General features: G+C 44.5%; 1 protein-coding gene across 1 annotated transcript in view; it reads right to left on the bottom strand.

The window, feature by feature from the left end:
- Positions 1–8,525: 8,525 nt before the first annotated feature.
- LOC138266052 (E3 ubiquitin-protein ligase MARCHF5-like) overlaps positions 8,526–24,151 on the bottom strand; it is a 65,298-nt gene continuing 49,672 nt past the window's right edge. Inside the window, exon 6 of the mRNA XM_069214392.1 lies at positions 8,526–9,252. Within this exon, the coding sequence (XP_069070493.1) occupies positions 9,082–9,252 (171 nt within the window). The 3' untranslated portion in view covers positions 8,526–9,081. The remainder of the gene's footprint in view (positions 9,253–24,151) is intronic.

Raw genomic sequence — 24,151 nt, forward strand, 5'->3', positions numbered from 1 at the left:
TTGGTCAAAGATTTTATGTAATGGTAACTTCTCACCTCAACCATATGGATGCACTATATCTTCAGGATTCCACTCCACCTGTTTCAAAGCTCACATTTCAAAGAATATATAAACTGGCAATAGCTGTGCTTGCTCTGTGGAGTGAATCCTTTCTAGCAGAACATGATCCTTCCAACACTTCAAGAGCTACATTGATTGCCTGTCCCCATCTACAAATTATGTTGCTTTGAAGCTAGGTTTTCCTTTCAAATGTACACTTACATATAAATAAACATTGTGTGCCACCTGTAAACTATAAATGTAACCACTCATAACATGCATTGAACTCAGACAATAGAATTATGACCATTAATTATGCACATATTGATCTGATCAGATATTAGCACTTAAAGGACCAAGAAGGGAAGAGGTCACTGCAAAAGCTAAGTGAGCATAATAAACATCTCCAAAGGAGGCGATGTGGATTTTCTCTCTTTGTTTCCATCAAGAAGCAGGAGGCAAATACACAGTTATCACAACAGTGAGAAGAGGTGCAGCACTGATAAGTGTGGACATTGAGAAGGTTTATCGCCACAGTGGTATTGGGTGCAGCATTGGTGAGTGTGTACATCGAGATGGTCATAAACAAATTGGAAAACCACTAGAACATGTAACAATATGACATGGCAGCAACTAGATGGGAAGAACAGTCGTGTGAAGATCAGTGACAAGATTATTTGAAGTCAATCTGGGGAAGTATGAAAGATGTCTTCCAAATATTTTGGGCATTTGCATATCAAAGAATATAGCGTTTTTAGAAACTAGACAAAGATGTAGTACCTGAAGGTTGTACGAAGAACTGGAGACGATAATGGTTATCCTGGTTCAACTTGAGATGAGAGTTGTGCTAAGTGTAGGAAAAAAGTTAAGATGCCAACAAAGGGGTGGATAGTCCGTAGGGTGCTAACCTGGTTGGAAATCATGCTAAATAATTTCAGATTTTATTGATTATTGTCTGGGAAGTGGGATGAGTTATGATTTTATTTTATTGATTGTCCATTCTATTGATCACTATTAAAAAGCATTCATATTGGAATACTCAGACTGTAACCAATTTGCCTGCCAGGTTCTTTGTGCATAATGGATCTTGACACTACAGATGTGTGCCGGAGAGTATGGATGATGTTGATTTTTCTTCTTGAAATAAACTGGGGAGGAAGTGACTACAATGTAACAAGGAGAGAGAGAATGTAGCAATTTAAGTGCTTCCCATACAAACTCACCCCAGAGCCCTTTCTCTGTGCTTCAGAAAATTCATACTGCTTTGTTACGAGTAATGGAAAATTGTCTTCTTGCTCATTTGGGTGAAATAATAATCATGTGCCAGCGCTTAGTTGAGACAACCACCCTGTCAACAAACCCTCTTTACAGTCTAGGCTTTTTGTCAACTACCAGACGATAGTGATCACCACAATCCAAGCAATTGGCTTACCTGGTTTTCTGAGTGATTCAAGATCTTGCAATCACAGGATTTTAGTGGAAATGATAGGGCTCATAGATTCCTCCTTGGAGGCAGCCTTATAATAACCAATAATTTTCCATCATAAATGAGAAAAACTCTATGCAGAGATAATCTCCCTGAACCAGAACTCAAAAGAAGTGCTATACCAATGGCCAGCTAAGTGTGGTTTGGCAGCTTGTTAAAGGAAGTGAGGCACCACAATATCAGCTTTGGAGCTGCTGGCTGGAACATTTACTATTAAGAGCCTATCTAAAAAATAGAAATCATGTTGCTGTATACTTTATGTTTCAACAGTGTTCTGTGGACAGTATAGGCCGGATTCACAAAAGTGAACTTACACTTCGGTGTAAGTTTACATTGTTTTGCAATTCACAAAGGAATTTTACGAGTAGTATCTTTACCACTGCGGAGTCTCGGTACTCCTGGCAGAGTCGCTGCACATAAAAAAAAGCCAGGCTGTCTTCCACGTCCACAGTAAAGTGAATGGTAATTGACAGCCGAGCCAGTGTCTATACCCAGTGTTTGTGATGGAGTTCAGTGCAAGTGGATGAACAATGAAGTAAACTTTTATCAATAATCATAATGAGCCAGAGTTATTAGAATTTAACCCTCGCACATTACATTGCCTTGAAGTTCACTTCAACAAAATGCGTTGGCTGCATTATTTACTTTGGCTGTATGAGCTCACTTTTGGAATGGAATTACAGGTTATATGAATCTCGTTTTTGGAATGGAAATGAAGAGATTTTATCTACGACACTGAGACGTTTCATCTTCAATTTTTCGAAATACTGGTCTATATCATTATATTTCCTTGATAGAGTGCTCCTTGTTTTGCTTTTAGGGATATGTTTCTGCTTTGGCAGTAGTACTGTTAGAGCAGATACTGTTCGGGGGTGCATCTATGTAAAACAAAAAAGAAAAAATTAGGGACAGATTTGGTAGTGCTGTATTGTTTTGTATCCTGCTTTTTAAACTTTTATTAGGAATAGTTTAAAAAAAATATATATATATGCCTCCCTGCAAACTAAGACTACCAAGGCCAGGCCTCCAGGCAGCTGTATCAATATAATCCATGGCAGCATTTAGCTGGAAAAGAGAAACCATAGGAGCATCCAGAAAGATCTACACATGAGCCCCTCTTAGCTGAAGAGAGGAAATATCAGAGATCCCTTTAACAATCTCTCCCAGAGAAAAGGAACCCGTCAAGGCACATGCCATTTAATACTTGTGCAGGTCCTACAGCCAGGTAACAAGAGGATTTATGCAGGAGGAAACGAGAAGAAAACTAGAAGCACCTGGGCAACACAAAATCGGAAGTGCAACAAGTCGATCACCACCGTTTATAAGAAGACTATGTTCCAAGCACAGTCTTCTGGTAAACATCATCCTGCTGAAGGAAACAGTAATATCGGGAGGAAATGTGTCTTTTCTTCCACCCCAAATCCCTTTCCTTATTTTGTAAATGTCACTTCTCACGTCCAAGAGACAAAAGGAGATATCTAAATGATGTAAAGTAAGGAAAGCATCAAGTAGACCAGCTATCTGGGCAAGAACTGGAACCCCTTCTGAAAGGGACAAAAGAGAAGTTCATTAAGGCTTTTGATTTCAAAAGGGAATTTGCATGGAGGGCACAGTCGGCCCCCCCATAGGGATGTCATCAGGAGGCGCCTGCGCAATACCAGCATGGACTGATTCAGGCTAACCAAATAGTAGTCCAAAATGCTATTAGGAGCTTTTCAAGGGATGCATGCCTTCCTCAGTAGACTACTTGGGCGAAGTTATGACCTCCAGCTGCAAGGCTACATGGTTTATTCACTCTGTTACAGAGAAAATGTGTCAGAGAAGATCGGCCAATGCACCCAGAGGGAGTCTTTCTCTGTACAGGACTGGACTGCCTACCTTGTCAAATTCTTTCTGATATCTCTGGTGAGGGACAACTGGAGATCTTACTGGGGTCCCTTTACCCATCATTTTACCTTCTGTTACAGGTCATGGGGACTATCAGATTCTCTGCCGCCAATTTTTCTGGCAAAGTAGATTGAGTCAGAATCCGATCTCTACTATCTAGGTCAAAAGCCATTTTAGTACCTTAGCCCAGCCCCACTTCCTTCTAGATCACGGGATTTGGTCAAACGCGAAATGCTGCAGAGGTTTAGCATAGACTTCCAATTCCAATCTATGAGGGACGCCACCCAAATTCTAAAAGCTTATCACGCCTACCTTGTCATGTTGGGGCTGCACTGTAGGAGCAGCAGGATCATTGTAAAAATCCTCTACTGGTCCTCTGAGGAATACAATAGGAGAGCCCAGAAGACTATTCAACAAAATACATACATCTCAGGAAAAAACACATCCACGTTATGGCAGCAAGAAGAGATTCACCCCCTTATGGGCATACACCAGAACGCCACGTAAAAAGAAGAGTTAGTGGGACTTTGTTTTCAGTCCTTCCAGACACTAATCTTAGATTCATACAAATGAGAGGTACCTCCGAAGTACATCAGTTCTACCATTTTTTTGTATTTTTGCAGTCCAAACAGCGAAGCAACCCTTGTTTTTTTTTTTTTACTTAAAACTCTCACCCACACATCACTGCGAAGCATGCTACTCCCTCGAGTTCAAGTTCTGTCTTCTAGTACCTCAGACAGGCCCAACACTTATTCTTTCACAGATGGGAAGCGGAACTCTTTCATATATATATTTTGTGGGATCTGTTTTTTAAAATATTAAAACAGTCTTCAGATCCACTAATAGCTACTTTTATTTATTCTTTCGGTCCTGGATTGGCTTAAAAACGTATGGTAATTGTGTGGGTGAGAGTTCTAAGTAAAAAAACAAGGGATGCTTTCCAGTTTGGAAGGTGGATGTTTACATTTTGTGGTGAGAACCTCAGCAAGACAAGCTCAAATCCTCTAAGTTGCCCTACTTTACGCACAGCTACCAAGAAACTAGGTTGAAAGAAATACAGATCGAGTCCAACGTACTATACTATATTTTATTAAGTGGTCGGTAACTCCGTCCCATTGCCTGTTAAAAAACTAAATGGAGTAAACTTGAAGTTCTTTTCAGGCTGCCAGGAGCAAGCACATATTACCCCAGAGGACTATATTGGACAAATTGTGCCAAGTTAAAAAAAAAAAATCAAGTGGCTAGAATGTAAATATTATAAACGTGATGGGCTCGATTTTGGCCCCATAAAGTGCTACCACCTTCAAGGTCTTGTGCAGATCTCCATTTTGACTGCTCTAGTTTATCTGGGCATTTGCGTAAATTGTGTTATTACACCGCCATGCTGTATCGGAGTTTCTAACACACAACGACTTCCTAGAGGAAATTCAGATTACTTGATTGCTAAAGAGTCAATGCCCAAAGCAGTCACTTGGATATCCAACTGGAGTGCACAGGTACTTGTGGCCAGTGGCCTTAAAACTACCCCGGCCTCCCCCAACCCGACCCCATGCCAAAAATAAAAACCAACAAAAAAAAACAACCTGACTTCCCCAACATTGCCCCTTCTCCCACCCTGTCCCTAAAAATACCCCTCTACTTGTCCCCAGCCCCCACGTCCGGAGCTTCCATCCTCTCCCCGCTGTGTGCCTGAACCATGCATATGCACGGTGCCTCAAACACGCATTTGTGTGGTTAACGCACATGCGTGGTTCAGGCAAGCGCCCACATAGAAAATGCAGTTTCCCTATTAAAATATTGTTTTATTTATCAGCTGCTGTCTCAGCCAGTGGGGCACCACTCCTTCGCCATTGAGAAACAGCCTCCCCGGCTTATGGCCCTGGGAAACCAGGTGGCAGTAACCTCTACAGATACAGCACCATAAGTACTGACCATGCCGGAGGCAAAAGAAAATCGCCCACACATTCTAGACCCTGAAAGCACCCATAGCGGAACAGTGTGTGCACCATTATCATAATGAAAGGTGCATCATGCGAAGCTTCAAGGTCATGGATCTGCCACGCAATGGCTGTCAATGGTCTTAGATTTGACATCCTGGAGATGCAAATAGTGGCAAAATATCCTCCAAGAACACCTCCGGAAACTCAGAAACAAGAACACATGTGGCAAGGAAAATTATCTTAGGCAGAGACCAAGGTACCCAAGCAAAACCCAGGCTACCTATGCCGAGCCCAGGCTGCAAGAGCAGCCAGGAATAGGTATCACACTGGAGCACAGTCAGCCTGGGGGCTGCAAGTGACAGACGTTCTACATGCCAGGGTGAACAAGGAAATATAGCAAAGAGCCAGAAAATGTGACCCTGTGGGTTCTTTTGGGTGGGACCTGGTAACAGGACACCTTAGGTACAAGTGAGGATGGAGTATTCAATCAGGAAACTCAGGACAAATCTGCAAAAGGGAAAACTGCCCTAGACCCTTAGGAGCACGGATTCTGAGCCTAGAATGTAATTGATTTAACACTGGATTCCAGACAGTATTTTCTACTTTGGATACAAAAAGGTACACTATTACTGTTACTGGTAACATTCTGTGTTTTTGAAAGAGGCAGACAGCATAGCTTTAGGAGAGTGCTTGCCAGGACTGGAACCATCTCAGTGCAAACTTTCCAAGACTGTGAACCAGCGAGAAGGATCTAAAGAACTATCTGGAGTGCCTGCTAATACTGAAACCTACTTGGCTGACCAACTCTCTAAAGGCCAGATCAGGAGCCACAAAGACCTACAACCCTCCTGACTATGATCGAAGACAAAGGAGCACAGCTGAGCAGTGATTGCCTTGTGAGCTTGCTCACCTGTGTCCCTAACAGGCTAATCCTACCTATAACACCCCAACTGAGACTGATACAGTGTGCTGACAACTTGATCTAATGAGTGCTAAGTGAGTTTCAGGCACGTCTCTATAGGCTACAGCAAACCTCACAGACTTCCTAGTGTATATATATATATATATATATATATACACATTTTGTATTCTGGCCCAAGAGGAATCATTGTTTACCACCTTCCTACTTGGACCAGCCATGCGCAGCCCTTGTTCAGCTTAGCTCTGGACCAATGGAATTAATTTATTTCTAGTTAAGAAAGTGAAGAGACGCCAAATAAGGATTCCCCTGTACTGCCAGTGGACATTTACAGACCCACAATAGGTCACCAGCATAATCTTGACCATGACCAAGAAAACAAGGAAAGAGTCCACTGAGGTGGAACAGCTACAATGGGAGCACACCACAAGCTCTCAATCCGTCTGCAATCACACGTCAGCATCCATAAACACACTCTTTAACTTGCTGTCAGTGAATAGTTCCCTTTTGCTCTGTTTGCCCTCCACATCCTCTGCCAGCAGGCAGGAGACTCTGGTTCTCAAGAGAGCATTTTTTCGGTACTATCTTATCAGAGGGGTCTATCAGTGGCCAGAGAAAACTACAAACTGCCATCAAAAGAAAATCATTTTACTGATTATAAGAATTAATACACTGACATCAAGCGAAAGGCTTAGTTAAAAAAAAAACACAGGAACATGTAATTTGACATGAATCTCTGACTGACAGATATAGGGGGTCATTCTGACCCTGGCGGCCGGTGGCCGCCAGGGCCACCGACCACGGGAGCACCGCCAACAGGCTGGCGGTGCTCCCACGAGCATTCTGACCGCGGCGGTTCAGCCGCGGTCAGAAGCGGCAAGTCGGCGGGCTCCCGCCGACTTACCGCTGCTCGGGGGAATCCTTCATGGCGGCGGAGCGCGCTCCGCCGCCATGAGGATTCTGACCCCCCCTACCGCCATCCTGTTCATGGCGGGAAAGTCGCCATGAACAGGATGGCGGTAGGGGGGGTCGCGGGGCCCCTGGGGGCCCCTGCCGTGCCAATGGCATGGGCACGGCAGGGGCCCCCGTAAGAGGGCTCCGCAAAGTATTTCAGTGTCTGCCTTGCAGACACTGAAATACGCGACGGGTGCCACTGCACCCGTCGCACCTTCCCACTCCGCCGGCTCGATTACGAGCCGGCATCCTCGTGGGAAGGGAGTTTTTCCCTGGGCTGGCGGGCGGTCTTTTGGAGACCGCCCGCCAGCCCAGGGAAAAACTCATAATACCCTCCGCGGTCTTCTGACCGCGGAGCGGTATAATGGGGGCGGAATTCTGGCGGGCGGCCTCCGCCGCCCGCCAGAATCAGAATCACCCCCATAATACGATCCCTTCTAAGTTGTCTAGACTACGCTATCGTACTCAAACAAATTGTGTATTCTATTCCTTAGTGGTGCCTGTATGTGAACACCACATAAAATTAACAATACAACTTCTTCTCCGGTTACCATACTAGGCTCACGGGGCAAAATCTGAACCAAAATGGAGCCCTGGCTACGTAATAACTCCCGATTCCAAAAGCAGGTCTGATGCACAGCGGGGGCAGTGTGAGGAAGTGGCATTAAGGGCAGCTTTAGAGACCCGCACCAGTGGACAGCACAACAAACTCACTATTGGGCTTTTGGTAATTTGTGAACTTGGCAACTGATGAAAATTTGAAGAAACTGGCAAAGGTGCAGAGTCGGAGTACTAGACACTGGTGTATAAAAATTCCAAATGTGGCCATTATAAGGAAATACTGCTTGAGGATGGTGAGAGGTGGCATAATCTGGTATCGTGAAACTAGTACTCCCAGGAAAAGGGAGTAGCTCCAATTAAGTTAGAAATCACAAAGCCAGTCAGAATTTCCTCAGTTATGCTAACTGCAATGCAAGTGATTGATGTTAAGATAAGCAACCTATGGGACAAAAAGCCTTCCCTCATTTGTTTCAAACTAGCATAGGCTCCTCCTGTGGTTCTCTTATTGAGGCTGTTCAAACCCAGTGTAATGAGGCTGTTAGCCATAGACTTTCATCCAATATTTGCTGGTAAGCAAAGATTTATCATAAGCTGAGGCATCCGTCAGTTAGGTTCACCAAGATATCAGAAACAAATACAAAAAACTTTAAGGGATTAGAGATTATCTGAATTAAGTCAGACAAAACACTCCTTGGTGTGTTTTGTGTGGTAGTCAGAAAGCAGAAAAATAAAACATTAGCACATTGCAAAGCTCTTGTTTATATACACAGCACTTAAGACAGCCAGCAAGGCATGATTTACAAACCTGAAAATGAATAGGGGCAAATGATTTGAAAGAAAAAACAAGAATGTTGTGCCGGCATCTGCTCACCAGCACATGAAAACTAATAATAAATTGTAAAATTGATCAAAGTAATATCAGGCTGTGGTGCAGAGAACTCAGTCCAAACCTTTCACGAAGGAGACAAGGCTTTCAAAAATGCAGGGACAGTCAGAGGGGCAAGAAACAAGTGGGGAGAAGTGCCTTCATTAAAAACAAAAATATCCTAAGTAGGTGGTGACCATACCGAGTAGCACTACACAAATTCTGCCTCTTTCAAAGTCAGACTGTTCACTGCATGTAAGAGGAAATCACGTGGTGGAATGGAATCCACAAAAGCTGGGCAGCTAACTTGTAAGGAAAACAATCCTTTTACGAAAGGGAATCACTGGAATTGCATTCCGGGTTGGGGGTGGTCGGAGTTCATCTCACTTTGGGGTGCAGGTAAGGGAAGTGGGAAGCACACACTGAAGTATTAGGTCACGTTGTCTTCATTGCCGCTGTCGTCGTTGTCAATGGTAACAAGGGTGTCCTCTTCTTGCACGGTGTGGTAGTTGAGGATTCGCCTATTGTTCTGGATGTTGTACTGCTGCTGTTTATAGTAAACCTTAAGGGATCCTTTGATAGCAATGAAGGCGATGCCACCCTGTAAAATGGAAAATATAGGGCCAAGGTGAAACAAACGAGGCATCAAATGCAAAACTGCCCTCATCCAAAATATCATGCACTCAACCCCTGTAGTACAACAAACAGGTGCTATGTGAGGCAAACAAAAGAGCAAATGCGAACCTCACCCCTAGGATAACAGGCAGATGGCAGGGGAAGCAAAAAAGAGACAACAAATGAAAATACACTTTCCTTAGGAGTTAAATACATGAAGACAGCACATCAAAATTACTAAAGTACTATAAGCCAAGCTAGTATTGACAATATTATATGGACATGAATGTGTAATAAACGACTGGTTTGCAAAATAATTTTATTGCTCTGTAAACGCAGAACAGTTCTGACGAGCAACAGACAATTTCTGTCAAAAGAACTTGAGACCACACACTTTTCATCCCTTTAAATGGGACTTTTCAAGGTTCAAGTGATAATTGCAAATGAAACAAAGTTTATTGTTGGGCCTTGCATGTGGGGGTATTTGGTAAATAGAAATTGTAGTCACTAATAAAAGTGGTAGCAATGCTAACCAAAACTTGTTAAGGTCATCTAGTTAAGGAACATTAGCAGAGTGGTCAGGTTGGCTAGCTACTGAATCTGTAAAGTTGTGGTGAGCCCGGCTGTCCAAATAGTATTAGATTTCAATGGGCAGTAGGTAAGAGAACAGGTAGGCATCCGAGTCCTACGTAACAAATGTTAATGCCGGCCAGTGTTACAGAATGTGACAAAGTGTAATATTGGCCAGTTGCAGTATCCATATTGGACAAACAAATCGTCAATGTATTCTGTCAGTGTGTGTAAAACAAGACTAGTTGACCATTGTGTGATTGGAAAAGAAGATTAACTGTGCATTTCACCAAGGCTGGGCTGCCTTTTCGTGCAATCTTTTCAATTGCTGAGTGGCCACTGAACTGTTGTTAGGTATGCGCCTCTTGATTATCTAGATCCAGCTGGACAAGAACTTCCAGTGGTTATAACCAGATCGGTTAGTACTGTTTCCTGTTTAGATATTATCTCAAAGGCATTTATGTTTGAGCACCATAGAAGGTACCTTTCCCATTTTGTTGCGTAGCACTGCCTTGTTGTTGGTTTTCTAGCCCCCTTCAGTTTTTTCATGGTTCTAGGTGGCAAGTTTAGGTGTCCTAATTCTTTGTATTCAGGCACCAGGCTGCCAGACAGAGTTGCAGGTTCCAGGTGGAACACTTGTTCCTTCTGCATTGTGAGCAGGTCTCACTCCTCCTTGAATTTGATCATCCACGGTTGTCTGGCCTTCTCCAGTACCTTTGGTATTAGGGAAATCGGTGGAAACGCCTAGGCAAATCTCCCTGACCATTTTAGTAATAGGGCCTTCCCTTCTGACTGGTGGTCTTCAAACCTGGAGGCGAAGAGTTGGCATTTCCTATTTTCTGCTGTTGCGAACAGGTTGATTGGTGGTGTGACGCATAGCCTGAAGATCTTTTCTAGGCTTTCTTGTTTTATTTCCCATTTGTGTGAGCTGCTTTCTTGTCTGCTCAGGCTGTCTGCCTCTCGGTTGTCCTTCCTTGACAGGTGGACTGTCTGTAAGTTGATCCTATGCGATATTGCCAATTTTCATATTTCTTGGGCTAGTTTGCTTACAGTGAATTACTTTGTCCTCCCCCCGTTTGTTCAGGTAAAACGTTGTTGTATTGTTTGTCTGGATCAGTGCAGTTTTCTCTCTTACTTGCGTTTGAAATGCTTTCAGGGCTAGTACCACTGTCTTTCTCTCTAGGAAGTTGATGTGCTTTATTCAGTCTGTGTTGTTCCCCTGGCCCCGAATTCTCAAGTTGCCTGTGTGCGCTCCCCATCCCTTGAGAGACGCGTCTGTTGTAATGGTCACCAATGGAGTTGTTGTCTTGAAATGCCTCCCCGGGTTATGTCTTTGGATGCCCACCACTGTATCTCATTCTGTACCCTTGCGATTACAACCAATAGATCCTCCCAACTCCCCATGGCTTGTGACCAATTGTTGCATGGCCATTCTTGGAATGGGTGCATGTGGAGTCTTGCATGGGTTATGAGAGGGATTCATGATGCTATCATGCCCATTAGTTTCACCCCTGTCCTCACTGTGTTAGGTAATACCCTCTCTGGTAAAGCCAAGCTTGCTCTATGATTGCCTGTACTCTCTTGTGAGTAGGTTATGCTCATGCTTATTTTCCCTCAGTCAGTCTTGCTCCTAGAAAAATCTTTCTAGTTGTGGTTGTGGGGATGATTTCTTGTGGTTTATGGAGAACCCCAGCTTTTGTAGGGTTGTGATCACTGTTTGAATGTCCTTTTGACATTTTTCCTTTGTATTTGCCTTCACTAGCCAGTCATCTAGGTAAGGGTAGGCTTGAATCCCCTTTCTTCTAAGGAATGCTGCGACTGTTGCTAGGCATTTTATGAAAACCCTTGGTGCAGCCTTTATGCCGAAGGGCAAGATCTTGAATTGCTAGTGTACCTTCCAGAGTACAAATCTGAGGTACTTTTTGTGCGTCTTATTCAGGGGTATGTGTAAATAGGTACCTGTAAGTCTATGGTTGACATGTAGTCCCCATTTTGTAGAAATGGGATTGCCTCTTGTATTGTTGTCATTTTGAAGTGATGTGTGCAAATTAATTTGTTTATGAGTCTGAGGTCCAGGATAGGCCTTTGTGTAAGATCTTGTTTTGGCATTAGGAACTAGGATGAGTAGTTGCCATTGTTCAGCTCCTTTTTATTGCATGTTTTTGCAGGAATTATTTTGCTTCCTTCCTTAGTTGTACCAGTTCTGTTTCCTTTTCTTCTTTGGAGGGTTTGGTGGTGGAGGGCTTGTTCATTCTATACAGTAGCCATGGCATACCACATTTAAAACCCAATTGTGTATGGTGATCTTTGCCCATTCATGTGGGTATTGCAATATTCTGCCTCCCCACTGGTGTTGTGTGAGGGCATGAGACTACTTCTGAGTCACTTCAAGTTTCCTCCTCCTCTGGAGGTTTGACCCTTAGCTCCCCCTCTACCACGAAAGGGCTGCCTTGCGGGACATTGCCACTGTTGGGATCCGGCTTGTTAACTAGCTTTGTGTGAACCACTCTGGGCTTGTTGTTGCTGCTATTGACCAGTTGAAAAGGATCCCCTTCCTGTGGGCGTTCTGGGCCTATTTCCTCTCCTTCTAAAAGTGCTTCTGTATTGAAAAAGGCCCATTTCCTTTGGTGTCTCACTGTCCTTTTTAATTTGTTGTAAGGACTCGTCTACCTCTTGACCAAACAAGGCATCTCCAGTGAAAGGTTTGTTTATAATAGAGGCCTGAATTTCTGGCTTGAAGCCAGAGATCCTAAGCTAAGCAGGTCTCCTAAGAGTTGTGCCCTTACACATCTGTCTGCTCGCTGTATCGGCCGCATCCAGTTCTAATTTCAGACAAGTGTTGGCGATATTCTTCCCTTCTTGGATGATTGCTTTTGACCTTTTCTTATTATCCTCTGGAAGCTTCTTTTTTAGATCCTCAATTTCGTCCCACTGTTGGTGGCCATATCTATTGAGGAGAGTTTGGCGTTCACTATACGCCATTGCGTTGCAGGCTCTCTTTCTATATTCCTCCCTACCATGTGAAACCTCTTGCTTTCTCAGGAAGATGGCAGTGGAGGTGTGTGCATTTCTCCTTCTTCTGGAGGTAGAGAAAAACGGTAGGGTCTGCCACTGTGTTCCCCTGAATGTATTTTAGGTCCTTTGAAGAAGGTTTCTACTCCATTTCTACCCTTGGTGTCAGACCTTTAGTTGAAGCCGGTCCTCTGAAGGCCTCCTTGCCCTGTTCAGGATGCCGGGTAGCATTGGGAGGTACACATTTCCTTTGAAAGATGGCATAAGAGTTTCTAGGAGAAAATATGAGTCTCCCCTTCTCTTCCTCTAGAGGCAGTCCATCAGTTTCAGCTGCCCTCTTTATCAGGCTACTGTAGAGTGTAATGTTGTCAGGAAGAGAAGGTCTCAAGGGGTAGTTGTCAACCTCATCTTCTGGGCTCTCCTTGTCGAGGTCATGCCATTCATCCTCAAAGTCTCCTGCCTTCAGAGGCGTAGAATTAATTTACGGCCTCCTCTTCGTGGGGTTCTGGTGTCACCAGGGCCTCTAAAGCAGCCTCTTCGACGCCTGTGGTCGTTGGGAGTTTACTTAAAATCCTGAATTCCTTTAGTGCGTCATCAAACTCCTTCTTGCGTTGAAGGAGCACTGACATTTCTGCCTCTAATCTCCGTTTCTTCTTCTCCACCTCTAAGGCCCTTTCGACATCCTGCATCGAAGATTATCTCTTTTTCAGAGTAGCCAGTTCTTCCTCAGACGGTCTCTGGGTTTCTTTCGGGGCCTCTCGAGCCACAGTGTTTTTCATCAATTTTGACGCTCTGCCTTCATTGGTATCCTGGGCTGGGATCCCTGGGCCTCCTTTGCTTGTGGCTCACCTTCGATTGTCGTTTCCTTGGACAACGGGACTGCCTTGTGCGACTTTTTCTTGGGGATCTTAGCCTCCAAGATTTTCAGCAGTCTTTTTACCTTTCCAGGCCTCTTTTCGATGTCCTTTGCCACTTTCTTCACCACGCATTTCTTCTCAGCACCGCCCTCGAGGATTTCTATGTCCGATCCTCTGTGGGCTGATTCTGGGCCCCGACCTGCTCTTCATTGTCGCTGGAAAGGCCCACATATACCTGTGATTTCTGGCTACGCATTTCTGCGTGGTGTTCCTCTCTCTGCGTTCGGCACACCCTAAGAGTCTTTGGCACGAATGCAGCATAGGCCTTGCAGTCCTCGTCCCCGGTTGTCTCTCGGCAGACAGAGGTCTCAAACTTCATGCGGATTGCGATGTGCAACTTTGTGATGGCATTTCAGGCAGAATTTAAAGGGCGTGTTTTCCATGACCCTTCCTTCCTTCATTTTCCAGCCTTGTGCCAATTCCGGCAGGGTCCCCTGCCGGGATGCGTGAGCGAAGGTCCCTCTCTCTCTACCGGTCTTCTTCGGTCTCTCGTTCAGTGATTTCTTAAAAAAAAAAAAATGCCTTTTTCAGGATTCTTCGACATTGTCCCAAAAAACTTCAGAGCGCCTCCTTTTGCTTCCAGACTAAAATGGCTGGGGAAAAAAATCTGAAGATGGCTACCACGCACAGGAACTTCCGGGGCGCCGTCTGACATCACACAGGGGACAGGAAAGCACCAAAAGGCAGTCGACGATGCCCAAGGGGAGAAAAAAGAAAAAAACAAAGGAAAAAAAGGTAAACAGAGACAATTCTGCACCCAACCACTAGATGGCAAACTAACGCACAGCATGTGAATCCAAAAAAGGATTCATGCTGCAAAAGCTTCAGTTTCTTGTAGAACTCGGGTATAAAATGGTACTCAAGTATAGAGGAGGAGGCTCTTCTGTGTAGAAGAAGGTTGTTTCAAGCTTTAGGTGTGATGCATGAGAAGACCTCCAGCTCTGTTTTTGTGTCTGTGTGAAATATGTGCAAGTAGGAGTCTAGCTGAGTGGAAGGAGATGACATTGTTCAGGTAATCCTGACCTGTGTTGTGTAGTGCTTTGAAGATGTGAGAGGTGAGTTTGAAAGAGCGCCTTCATCTGTTGGGAGCCAATTAAGGTCCCTCAGGTGTGGTGTGGTGTGATGAGAGTTCAATGTGGAAGGTTGAGGATAAGCTTGGCTGCTGAGTTCTCGATGGTCTGTAGTTTTCTGGTGAGTTGCTTGATGATTCTGGCTTAGAAGGTTTTCCCGTAGTCCAGCCTGCTGGCGACAGGAGGGTGGCTAATGGTTTTTCCAGTGTTCCTCTGGAGCCATTTGATTATCTTCCTCAGCATCCTCCGGATGAGGAAGCTGAGGTGGTGGGGACATGTCTTGATTGTTGTCAATGGTGATCCCCAGGTTCCTGACATGGGAGCTGATGGTGTGTGTGGGTCCAAGGTCGGCCAGCCAATGGGTGGAGTCCCAGGGTGAGAGGTTTTGTTTTTTTTAACCGAAGATCACTACTCCTGTCTTGTCGGTGTAGAATTAGAGAAAGTTTAATTTCATCCAGGTGGTGGCCTCAGGCATGCAGGCTGTGAACTTGTTTCTTGTGTTTCAGGTTTTGCCCAAAAGGGACAGTATAAGTTGTGTGTTCTTGGAGTATAGAAAAATGTTGATGTTGGGGGCATGGATGACGTTGCCTAGCGGAGTCATATGTGGGTGTTAAAAAGGGTATGGCTGAGATATGAACCTTGAGGCACTCTGCCAAAGAGTTTACAGGCTTCTGAGGCTTATGGAGTAAGCCTGACCATCTGAGTTCTTTCAGTCAAAAATGGGGTAGACCTAGCAGAGTGCAGGTCCTTAAATGCCAATGATTTAATGTAAGCATCTGGGTGGGATACTGTGTCAAAAGCTCTTGAGGGGTCCAGAAGGATGGGACCCCTGGCCACTCTGTGTTTCCATGCTGTGGCTGGGTCTGAATCTAGACTGTGTGGCGGCAAGGAGCTGGTGGTTGACAAGGTGGTTGTTGAGGCTACTTTTGAGGAGTTTCTCTAAAATCTCAGCAGTGTAGGGTATTAGGAAGATCAGTCTAAAGTTGGTGATCTTGGTTGAGTTTGCAGAAGGTTTCTTGAGCAGGGCTTTGATTGTGGCATGTTCCCAAGATTCTGGGAAGGTAGATGAGTCAACAGAAGCACTGAGGATCGAAGTGAGGATTTCTGTGATGGGGAGGGGGGACGGGAGGGGAGGGTGGTGGGGGGGTGGGGGGGATTCCCTTGTTGAAGGCATAGTAGGGGCAGGCTCAGATAGGATGGAATTCATGGTACCAGCAGTTTCTTCTATGCTGAAGGCAGGCCATGTGGTCAGGGTACATTCTTCGGCTGAGACAGGGAGCCCACAAGGTTAAAGGGGTCCGGTTGCAGAAGAAGTCCAACAGATTGCTGCATCTTGAGAAGGGGTGATGTTGTTGGAGGTGGCTGCAGGTGTGGTGAAATCTTTAACAATGGCAGCTATTTCATTACTGTAGCTGGTACTAGCATTGATGCGAGTTCTGTGCACTCAGTACTCCAGATTTGCGAGTGGTAGTGTCTTAAGGTGGGGTGGATTTGAATGGGTCTCGATCCACAGACCCTTAGCTCGTTCTTCACTTGCGCACCAGTTGCTTACAGTGCTTTTTTTGCCCGCCTGAGTTCTTCTGTGTACCAGCTAGCTTGTGTTTGTGTTCCTGCTGTTTTGCCGCTTTTGAAGGGGGACAGGGAGTCAGGTGCATGTGGTGATCCAGTCCATGAAGTCCATGAAGTCCATGAAGTTCTCAATGTCTTTCGTCAGGCTGCTGGTGGGTTTGGATCAGTGCGCAGAGAGGGCAAAAGCTGTCTCCATCTCTAGGATTTCATTCCAGCAACAGCGGGCAAGGCCAGATGTGGTGGGTCTCCTGTGGCTTCAGACAGGAATGCTGAAGCTAATGAGGTCAAGGTCTGTTCAGGTGATGGTTTGTCAGCTGTGATGTAGGAGGAGGAGAAAAATCAGGTCTAGTATGTGTCAGGTGGCTAGGCCTGTTCCCTTGAAGTGCTGGGTGAGACCAAGGTTCCTGAGATTTTCCAGAAGGATGACTGAGTTTGGGTTAGCACGGTAATTCCAGGTGAATGTCTAGGCCTTCTAGGAGAACGTAGGTGCTGGAGTCCATGATGAGGGGCGCAATGAAGTCTGTGATGTCACTGGAGAAGTTGGCGTAGGGTCCCGGTGGTCTGTATAAGAGGGTTCTGCACAAAATGAACCTAGCTGTGATTTCTAGCTGAATGATGAGGTGCTTCATGTAGCTAGTTGGTGTGTCTGTGTTGTTGGTGTTGCTTAAGGTGTCCCAGAATATTATGGCGACTCCGTCTCACAGCTTGAGCTGCTGGCCTTGGTTGGCGATCTTGTAGCTGGCGGGGATAGCAGTGGCTATGTTTAGGAAAGAGACTGGCTTCAGCTAACTTTCTGTGAGGAAGACCAGGCCCAGGGTATGTTTGTGTGAGCACAGAAGGGCTTACTTTTGGTGTACTGCGCCTGCCATTAAGTAGGTCTTGGAACTGGTGGTTGGGCAGGGGGTGGTGGTAGTGCTGAGGTGAGGGAAGCAGGAAACAGGAGAGGAGAAGAAGAATCATATAGAGGAGGTAAGGCGTGTCAGGGGGAGAAAAGAGAATAGGAATCAGCAGACAAGGAGAGAGAAAATAACAGAAAAGAGGCGAAAATAGCATAAAGTCAAGAACAATAGTAAGCCAAGGCAGAGTGAAAGGCACAAAAAAGGAGTTGAAAATGAAATTACAAGAACAGAGAACAGATACAAAAACTGACAGATGACAAGGAAATGGCAAAGCAGATAACAATGGCAGAACAAACAGTGGCAAAAAGTGATAAAATCTGTCAATTAAGTGTCATAACAGACATTGGCAGAGCAAACAAAAACATGAAAAGTGCCAGATCCAAACAGTGAGGTGGTGAAAACAGACAAACCTGAGTGAGAGAGAAAGAGTAAGGAGAGGAGTGAGGTGGGACACAGGAGTCAAGTCTGAAAGGGCTTTGCTTGGACAGAGGTCCAAGCACAGGTAAGTCCTAGGGAGTTAGGACAGTCACTTCCAGCTAAGGGCTGGAATTATGTCATCATGGCATATCAGCGAGGCTGGCAGGATCTCATCCATTACATGACATAACAAAGAGGCAGTGTCTTTCTGGAGAACAAAGTACGCAGAAGAAGCATCCAGATCAGAGAACATACAAGGAGGGAGTGATCGTTGCGAGGCCGCTGAAAACCTTAATGAAAGGCTAACCTGGTTCAGAGGGACTGGCTTAACCAAGGTAAAACGTAAGTTGTCCTCCTCCCAACTAGTATAAAATCCAAGGGATGGACATTTCCACTATTCCACTTATTTTCTAAAATGCAGGGTGGCTGCACAATTACCCTGGAAACGTGTCATAGATTACCCACATCCGTCTCTCTCTCTTTCCCAACTCCAGAAGTCATTCAGATTCCATCTCTAAATCTAAATCCTGCGATGCCGTGCCTTTACGACAAGCGAATGTGGCTGTTTTACCCATGGTTTTAGGGGTTTTCGCATAAATGGGAAATAACTGTCAGAAATACAAGTGTCTGCAAGATTAGCTTTTTGTTTGTGGTAACTGTGCATGGTGTTTTCATTTAGTACAGGGATATTGTGCTTACGTAATACCGCACTGCTCTAAATCTACAAAGAGAAAGAAATGCGCAATAACTTGGCCAATATATTTTTGCGCTAAAAGTAACTCGCGGTACCTGTGTAAATTGTTTGAATTCACCTGTTAGATAGGAACAGAGCTTTCAGGACGCTCAGGCAGCAAAGTGTTTTGAAATTTTACAAATGAGTGTGGCATTATGCACCTAAGAACACTTCCATATACATCATCCCCTACGAAGTCTTAGATAACCATTGGCATCACCCATTTCACCAGTTCTGCCACTGGTTGAGAAGAGAATGGGAATATTTATGCTTCAAAAATGAATATTTCTGCTGTCTCCTCTGGCCAAAGTACCTTTATTTAAACCCTTCACTTCCAGCACTTTTTCCCCTCAGGTGCCAGGCCTTTTTTTGGCTATTTGGGGCAGTTTGCACTTAGGCCCTCATAACTTTTTGCCACATAAGCTACCCATGCCAAATTTGTGTCCTTTTTTCCAACATCCTAGGGATTCTAGAGTTTGTGGGTTCCCCTGAAGGAGGCCAAGAAATTAGCCAAAATACAGCGAACATTTTGTTTTTATTAAAAAAATAAAAAAAAAATTTTTTAAAAAAGGAAAAATGGCTGAAGAGGTAGGCTTGTGTTTTTTCCCCCTGAAAATGGCATCAACAAACGATCTGCGGTGCTAAAATCACCTTCTTCCCACCTTTCGGGAACAGGCAGACTTGAATCAGAAAACCCAGTTTTTCAACACAATTTTGGCATTTTACTGGGACATACCCCATTTTTACAATTTTTTTGTGCTTTCAGACTTCTTCCAGTTAGTGACAGAATGGTTGTGAAACCATTGCTGGATCCCAGAATGCCAAACATTTCTGAAAAGTAGACAAAAGAATTCTGAATTCACCAAGGGGTAATTCGTGTAGATCCTACAAGATTTCCCTACAGAAAATAACAGCTGACATAAAAAAAAATATTGAAATTGAGGTGAAAAAACTGCAATTTTTCTCCACATTTTACTCTAACTTTTTCCTGCGATGTCAGATTTTTTAAAGTAATATACTGTTACGTCTGCTGGATTCTTCTGGTTGCGGGGATATATAGGGCTTGTAGGGTCATCAAGAACCCTAGGCACCCAGAGCCAATAAATGAACTGCACCTTGCAATGGGTTTTCATTCTATACTGTGTATACAGCAATTCATTTGCTGAAATATAAAGAGTGAAAAATAGGTATCAAGAAAACCTTTGTATTTCCAAAATGGGCACAAGATAAGGTGTTGAGAAGCAGTGGTTATTTGTAGATCTCAGAATTCCGGGGTACCCATACTAGCATGTGAATTACAGGGCATTTCTCAAATGGACGTCTTTTTACACACTGTCTTACATTTGGAAGGAAAAACGTAGAGAAACACAAGGGGCAATAACACTTGTTCCGCTATTCTGTGTGCCCCCAAGACTCCAGATAAAAATGGTACCTCACTTGTGTGGTTAGGCCTAATGCCCATGACAGGAAATGCAACATGGACACATCACATTCTCCCAAAGAAAACTGACGTGTTTTTTGGAAAGTGCCTAGCTGTGGATAAAGGCCTTTAGCTCAGCCGGCACAGAGGAAAACCTAACAATCCTGTGCATTTTTGAAAACTAGACACCTAGGGGAATCTAAGATGGGGTGACTTGTGGGACTCTCACCAGGTTGTTACCCAGAGTCCTTTGCAAACCTCAAAATTTGGCCAAAAAAAACACATTTTCCTCACATTTCAGTGACAGAAAGTTTTGGAATCCAAGAGGTGCCACAAATTTCCTTCCTCCCAGCGCTCCCCCAAGTCTCCCGATAAAAATGGATGGTACCTCACTTGTGTGGGTAGGCCTAGTGCCCACGAAAGGAAATGCCCCAAAACACTATGTGGACACATCAAAATGATCAAATACTAAACTACCTGTTTTTGCGGGGGAGGGGACCTGGGTTTTTAGTTCTGGGCTCAGCAGCCATATAGGGAAACCTACCAAACCCAAACATTTCTGAAAACTAGACAACCGAAGAAATCCAGGGAGGTGTGACTTGCAAGGATCCCCCAATGTTTTCTTACCCAGAATCCTCAGCAAACTTCAAATTAAGCTAACAAAATCACATTTTTTCCACATTTCTGTGTGGGATCACCGCACCAGGACAAATTTCCTACCACCCAGCGTTCCCCTCAGTGTCCCGGTAACCCTCAGTCTCCCGGTAAAAATGATAGGTGGGCCAAGTGACTGTGATAGGGAAGAGCCATAAACATGTTGAAATAGAGGGGGAACCAAAGCGGGTCCAAAAGGGCAATTTGAAAAAAAACATTTTTAGGCTGACAAGTGCGGCAGAATTCATCGGTATAGATGAGACAATGCTGGGTGGTAGGAATTTTGTGGATTCCTGCAGATTCCGGAAGGTTCCATCACAAAAATGTGGGAAAAATTGTGCGATATCCAGCAAAGTTGGAGATTTGCAGGGCATTGTGGGTACGAAAATGGTGCAGGATGCATGTGAAGCACACCACCCTGGAATCACCCAGATGTTTAGTTTTCAGATGTGTCTGGTTCTTGTGGACTTTTTTTTTACATGGCAGCGTCCCAAAGTCCAAAAAGTGCAGCCCTCACCATTTCAAGTGGGATGATTTTGAGAGTTAGCTAAGAGCTGAAAGACTGTTACCCCCTTCAGCTGGGGTGGGGGCATAACCAGGCCCATACTGGTTGGTAGTCACCACCCCACAATTTTTTGTTTCTTTTATATTCCCTGGCATCTAGTAGACTTTCTGCCCCCCTTGAGTGTGGATCAGGGGTATTTGCCCCATCTGCCCACTGGTGGGCAGAACAACTTTGGCTCCATTTATTCGAGGTGGGGGTATGGCCATACCCCCACCCTCTTATTTTGAAAAACAAAATCTTCCCTGGTCTCTGGTGGGCTTTCTGACCCCTTGGGGGAAGATAGGCCTTCCAAAAATAGGCCGATCTGCCACCAAGGGGGGCAGATATGGCCAACAGTAATATGCCCCCTTGGGGAGAGAGCATTGCCCAAGGAGCTGCCTCCCCCAAACAAAACACACACATACACACACCCCAATCCCTGGTGCCTAAGGGGTTTCTGCCCCCCCGAGGGCAGGTCGGCCTGATAAAAATAGGATGATCTGCCCCCAAAGGGGGCAGAAATGGCCTAAAATAAATTTACCCTCCAGGGGGAACGACCCTTGCCTAAGGGGTCGCTCCCCTTACATGAAATTGACACAAAAAAATAAAAATCCCTGCTGTCTAGTGGTTTCTGCCCCTCTTGGGGGCAGATTGGCCTAATAAAAATAGTCTGATCTGGCCTGAAGACAATTTGCCCCCCAGGGAAGCGACCCTTGCCTAAGGGGTCGCTCCCCACATATATAAAAAAAAAAAATATATATATATATATATATATATATATATATATATATATATATATATATCCCTAGTGTCTAGCAGTTTCTCCCCCCCCCCGTCCCTCCCCGGAGCAGATCGGCCTAATTATATTAGGCCGATCTGCCCCCAGGGGAGGCAGAAATGGCCAAAAAACAAATTGCTCCCCACCCCCCAGAGGAGCGGTCGTTGCCCAAGGGGCCGCTCCCCTTATTCAGTAACAACAACTAAAAAAAAACTCCCTGATGTCTAGTGGGCATTTCTGCTGCCCGATCGTATTGCGATCGGGCAGCAGAAATGCAGGGAGAGATATTAGAGGAAAGGAAAGGCCTTTCCTTTGATGCCTCCACGTGATCGTCGGAGAAATGCTTTTGCATTTCTCCTCCACGGAGCGGTAGGACTCTGATGAGGTCAGCACATGATCACGCGATGATGTCAGACACCACGGGGAGGTCGGGGGGGATGGGGATGGATGGGGAAGCGATTCCCCTTCCATCCCTGCCCAGGGGAGGGGGTCCGTGGCCCCAGGGGGAGCGCACCCGCTTCCCCCGAGGGCCTCTATCTGGACATAACCGTTACGTCCTGGGAACCCGAGCGGTGCTTCCCAGGACGTAACCGTTACGTCCAGGATATCCAAGGGATTAAATATAAAAAGTGTTGTTTTTGTTTTTTTGTTTTTAGCAAAATGTGTTTTTCCATGTCATAAGTCAATCAAATGACAGTCTGCACCTTTGTTACACAACATGGTTGGCAAACCTTGGATGAAATGCAGAAAAAAAAAAAAAAACTGTTCTGTGCGGTTGATCCTTACCTCACTTAATTGGTTTGGCTTTGAATCCTTCATCCAAAGAGTTCCCGTCTCCCTGTTCCGATTTAATTTAGAGAAAATCTTGTTGTAGTCATCATATGCTAACTAAAGGTAAAAGTCTAGAAGTGCGACTGACAGTGAACTTGGTTTCCAGCAGAAAGGACCTGGATACTCATAAGAGTGAATCAATCCCGGATGAAGAACAATTGACAACTCAGCATATCACTAGTAGTGGAAAGGTCAGATTCCCATTTCAGAACACCAAGGAAATGCGAGGAAAGCCACAAGTACCTCTTGGTGGGAAAGACAAACCACAATGTTGAGACCTTCATGGCACCAGAGCAATTTTTCATACTTGACAAAGTCTTTAAAGTACATTGGCTGGGTTATTGTTCTTGGAATTTTATCAACAGAAAAAATATAACTAACATAAAAAGACACCACTTCTGGGTCAATACTAGACTTTGATCTAACTATGACTTCATTTAGAAATGTAAAAAATAATGAATGATTCGACCATCAATCACCTTTGTTTATTGTGGTTTAAAGTAGTTTAAAGTCAGCCAATTTGTTTTCTAATAAGGATGTACACTATCCTGTAGGACTATGTATCCTTTGTAGGCAGGAGGGCCCTCCCAATATCACCAACAAAAATTAGTGTCTCAGGACACCTGAGCCTGGTCAATCATGAAAAAGCATCATTCCCTGTACCTGCCAGTCTATTAATATTCATACTTTTAAAACCAAAGCAATAGAACTACTTTCAAAAATACATCAGAATGCTACACGACTAGTTTCCAAAAAGCAAAAGGATATTCGTTTTTTTATAATTCAGCACACCAAAAATATGGAGGCACTGATTCTATTTCATGCACTATAATCTAAACCGGTTCATCTGCTAGGAACACTTTTAGATGCTCTGGTAAAGAGGTGCTTAATGAAGATTTGCCTACAGTAGCAGCACAGATTAAAATACACGGCGATCCCAGCACTAAGACTACATTTGCTCGAAGCAGCCATAAACTCCACCCTTGCAAAAGTATTTAATCCTTCAGAAGAATTATAGTTGTAAAGGAAACTATGGGAAACATTTTTAGAAATAGAAGGCTACAAAGCATATAGGACTCCTTTATTTGGGTAATGACATTCACCAGGGTAAACAATGATGGAAATACACCTCCATATTGTAGTTTATTATAGTCCATCAAAAGATATTTAGAAGGTATGGAATCCGACAGTGGCTCCTCTCTTTCAGACCTGAAGAGCACATGCTTCTTCTAGATGACCCTTCATTAAGTCCCCCCTTAAGACAGCTCTGATCAAAGACTCTTTAAAAGATTGGTGAAAGCTGTGTTCCTTAAACTATAGTCAAAAAAGCTCACACAAATCTTCAGGAGCTTGAATCTATTTTCCTTCATTTTTAATTCTTTCTGCAGGTTCTCCATGGGACGATTGTTCAGGTTTTGACGTACAACACTAGTGTGAATGCTGTACCTGTGCAAAAGAAGTCTGTGCCCAT

Source organism: Pleurodeles waltl, chromosome 11 (genome assembly GCF_031143425.1).
Source record: "Pleurodeles waltl isolate 20211129_DDA chromosome 11, aPleWal1.hap1.20221129, whole genome shotgun sequence".
NCBI lineage: Eukaryota > Metazoa > Chordata > Amphibia > Caudata > Salamandridae > Pleurodeles > Pleurodeles waltl.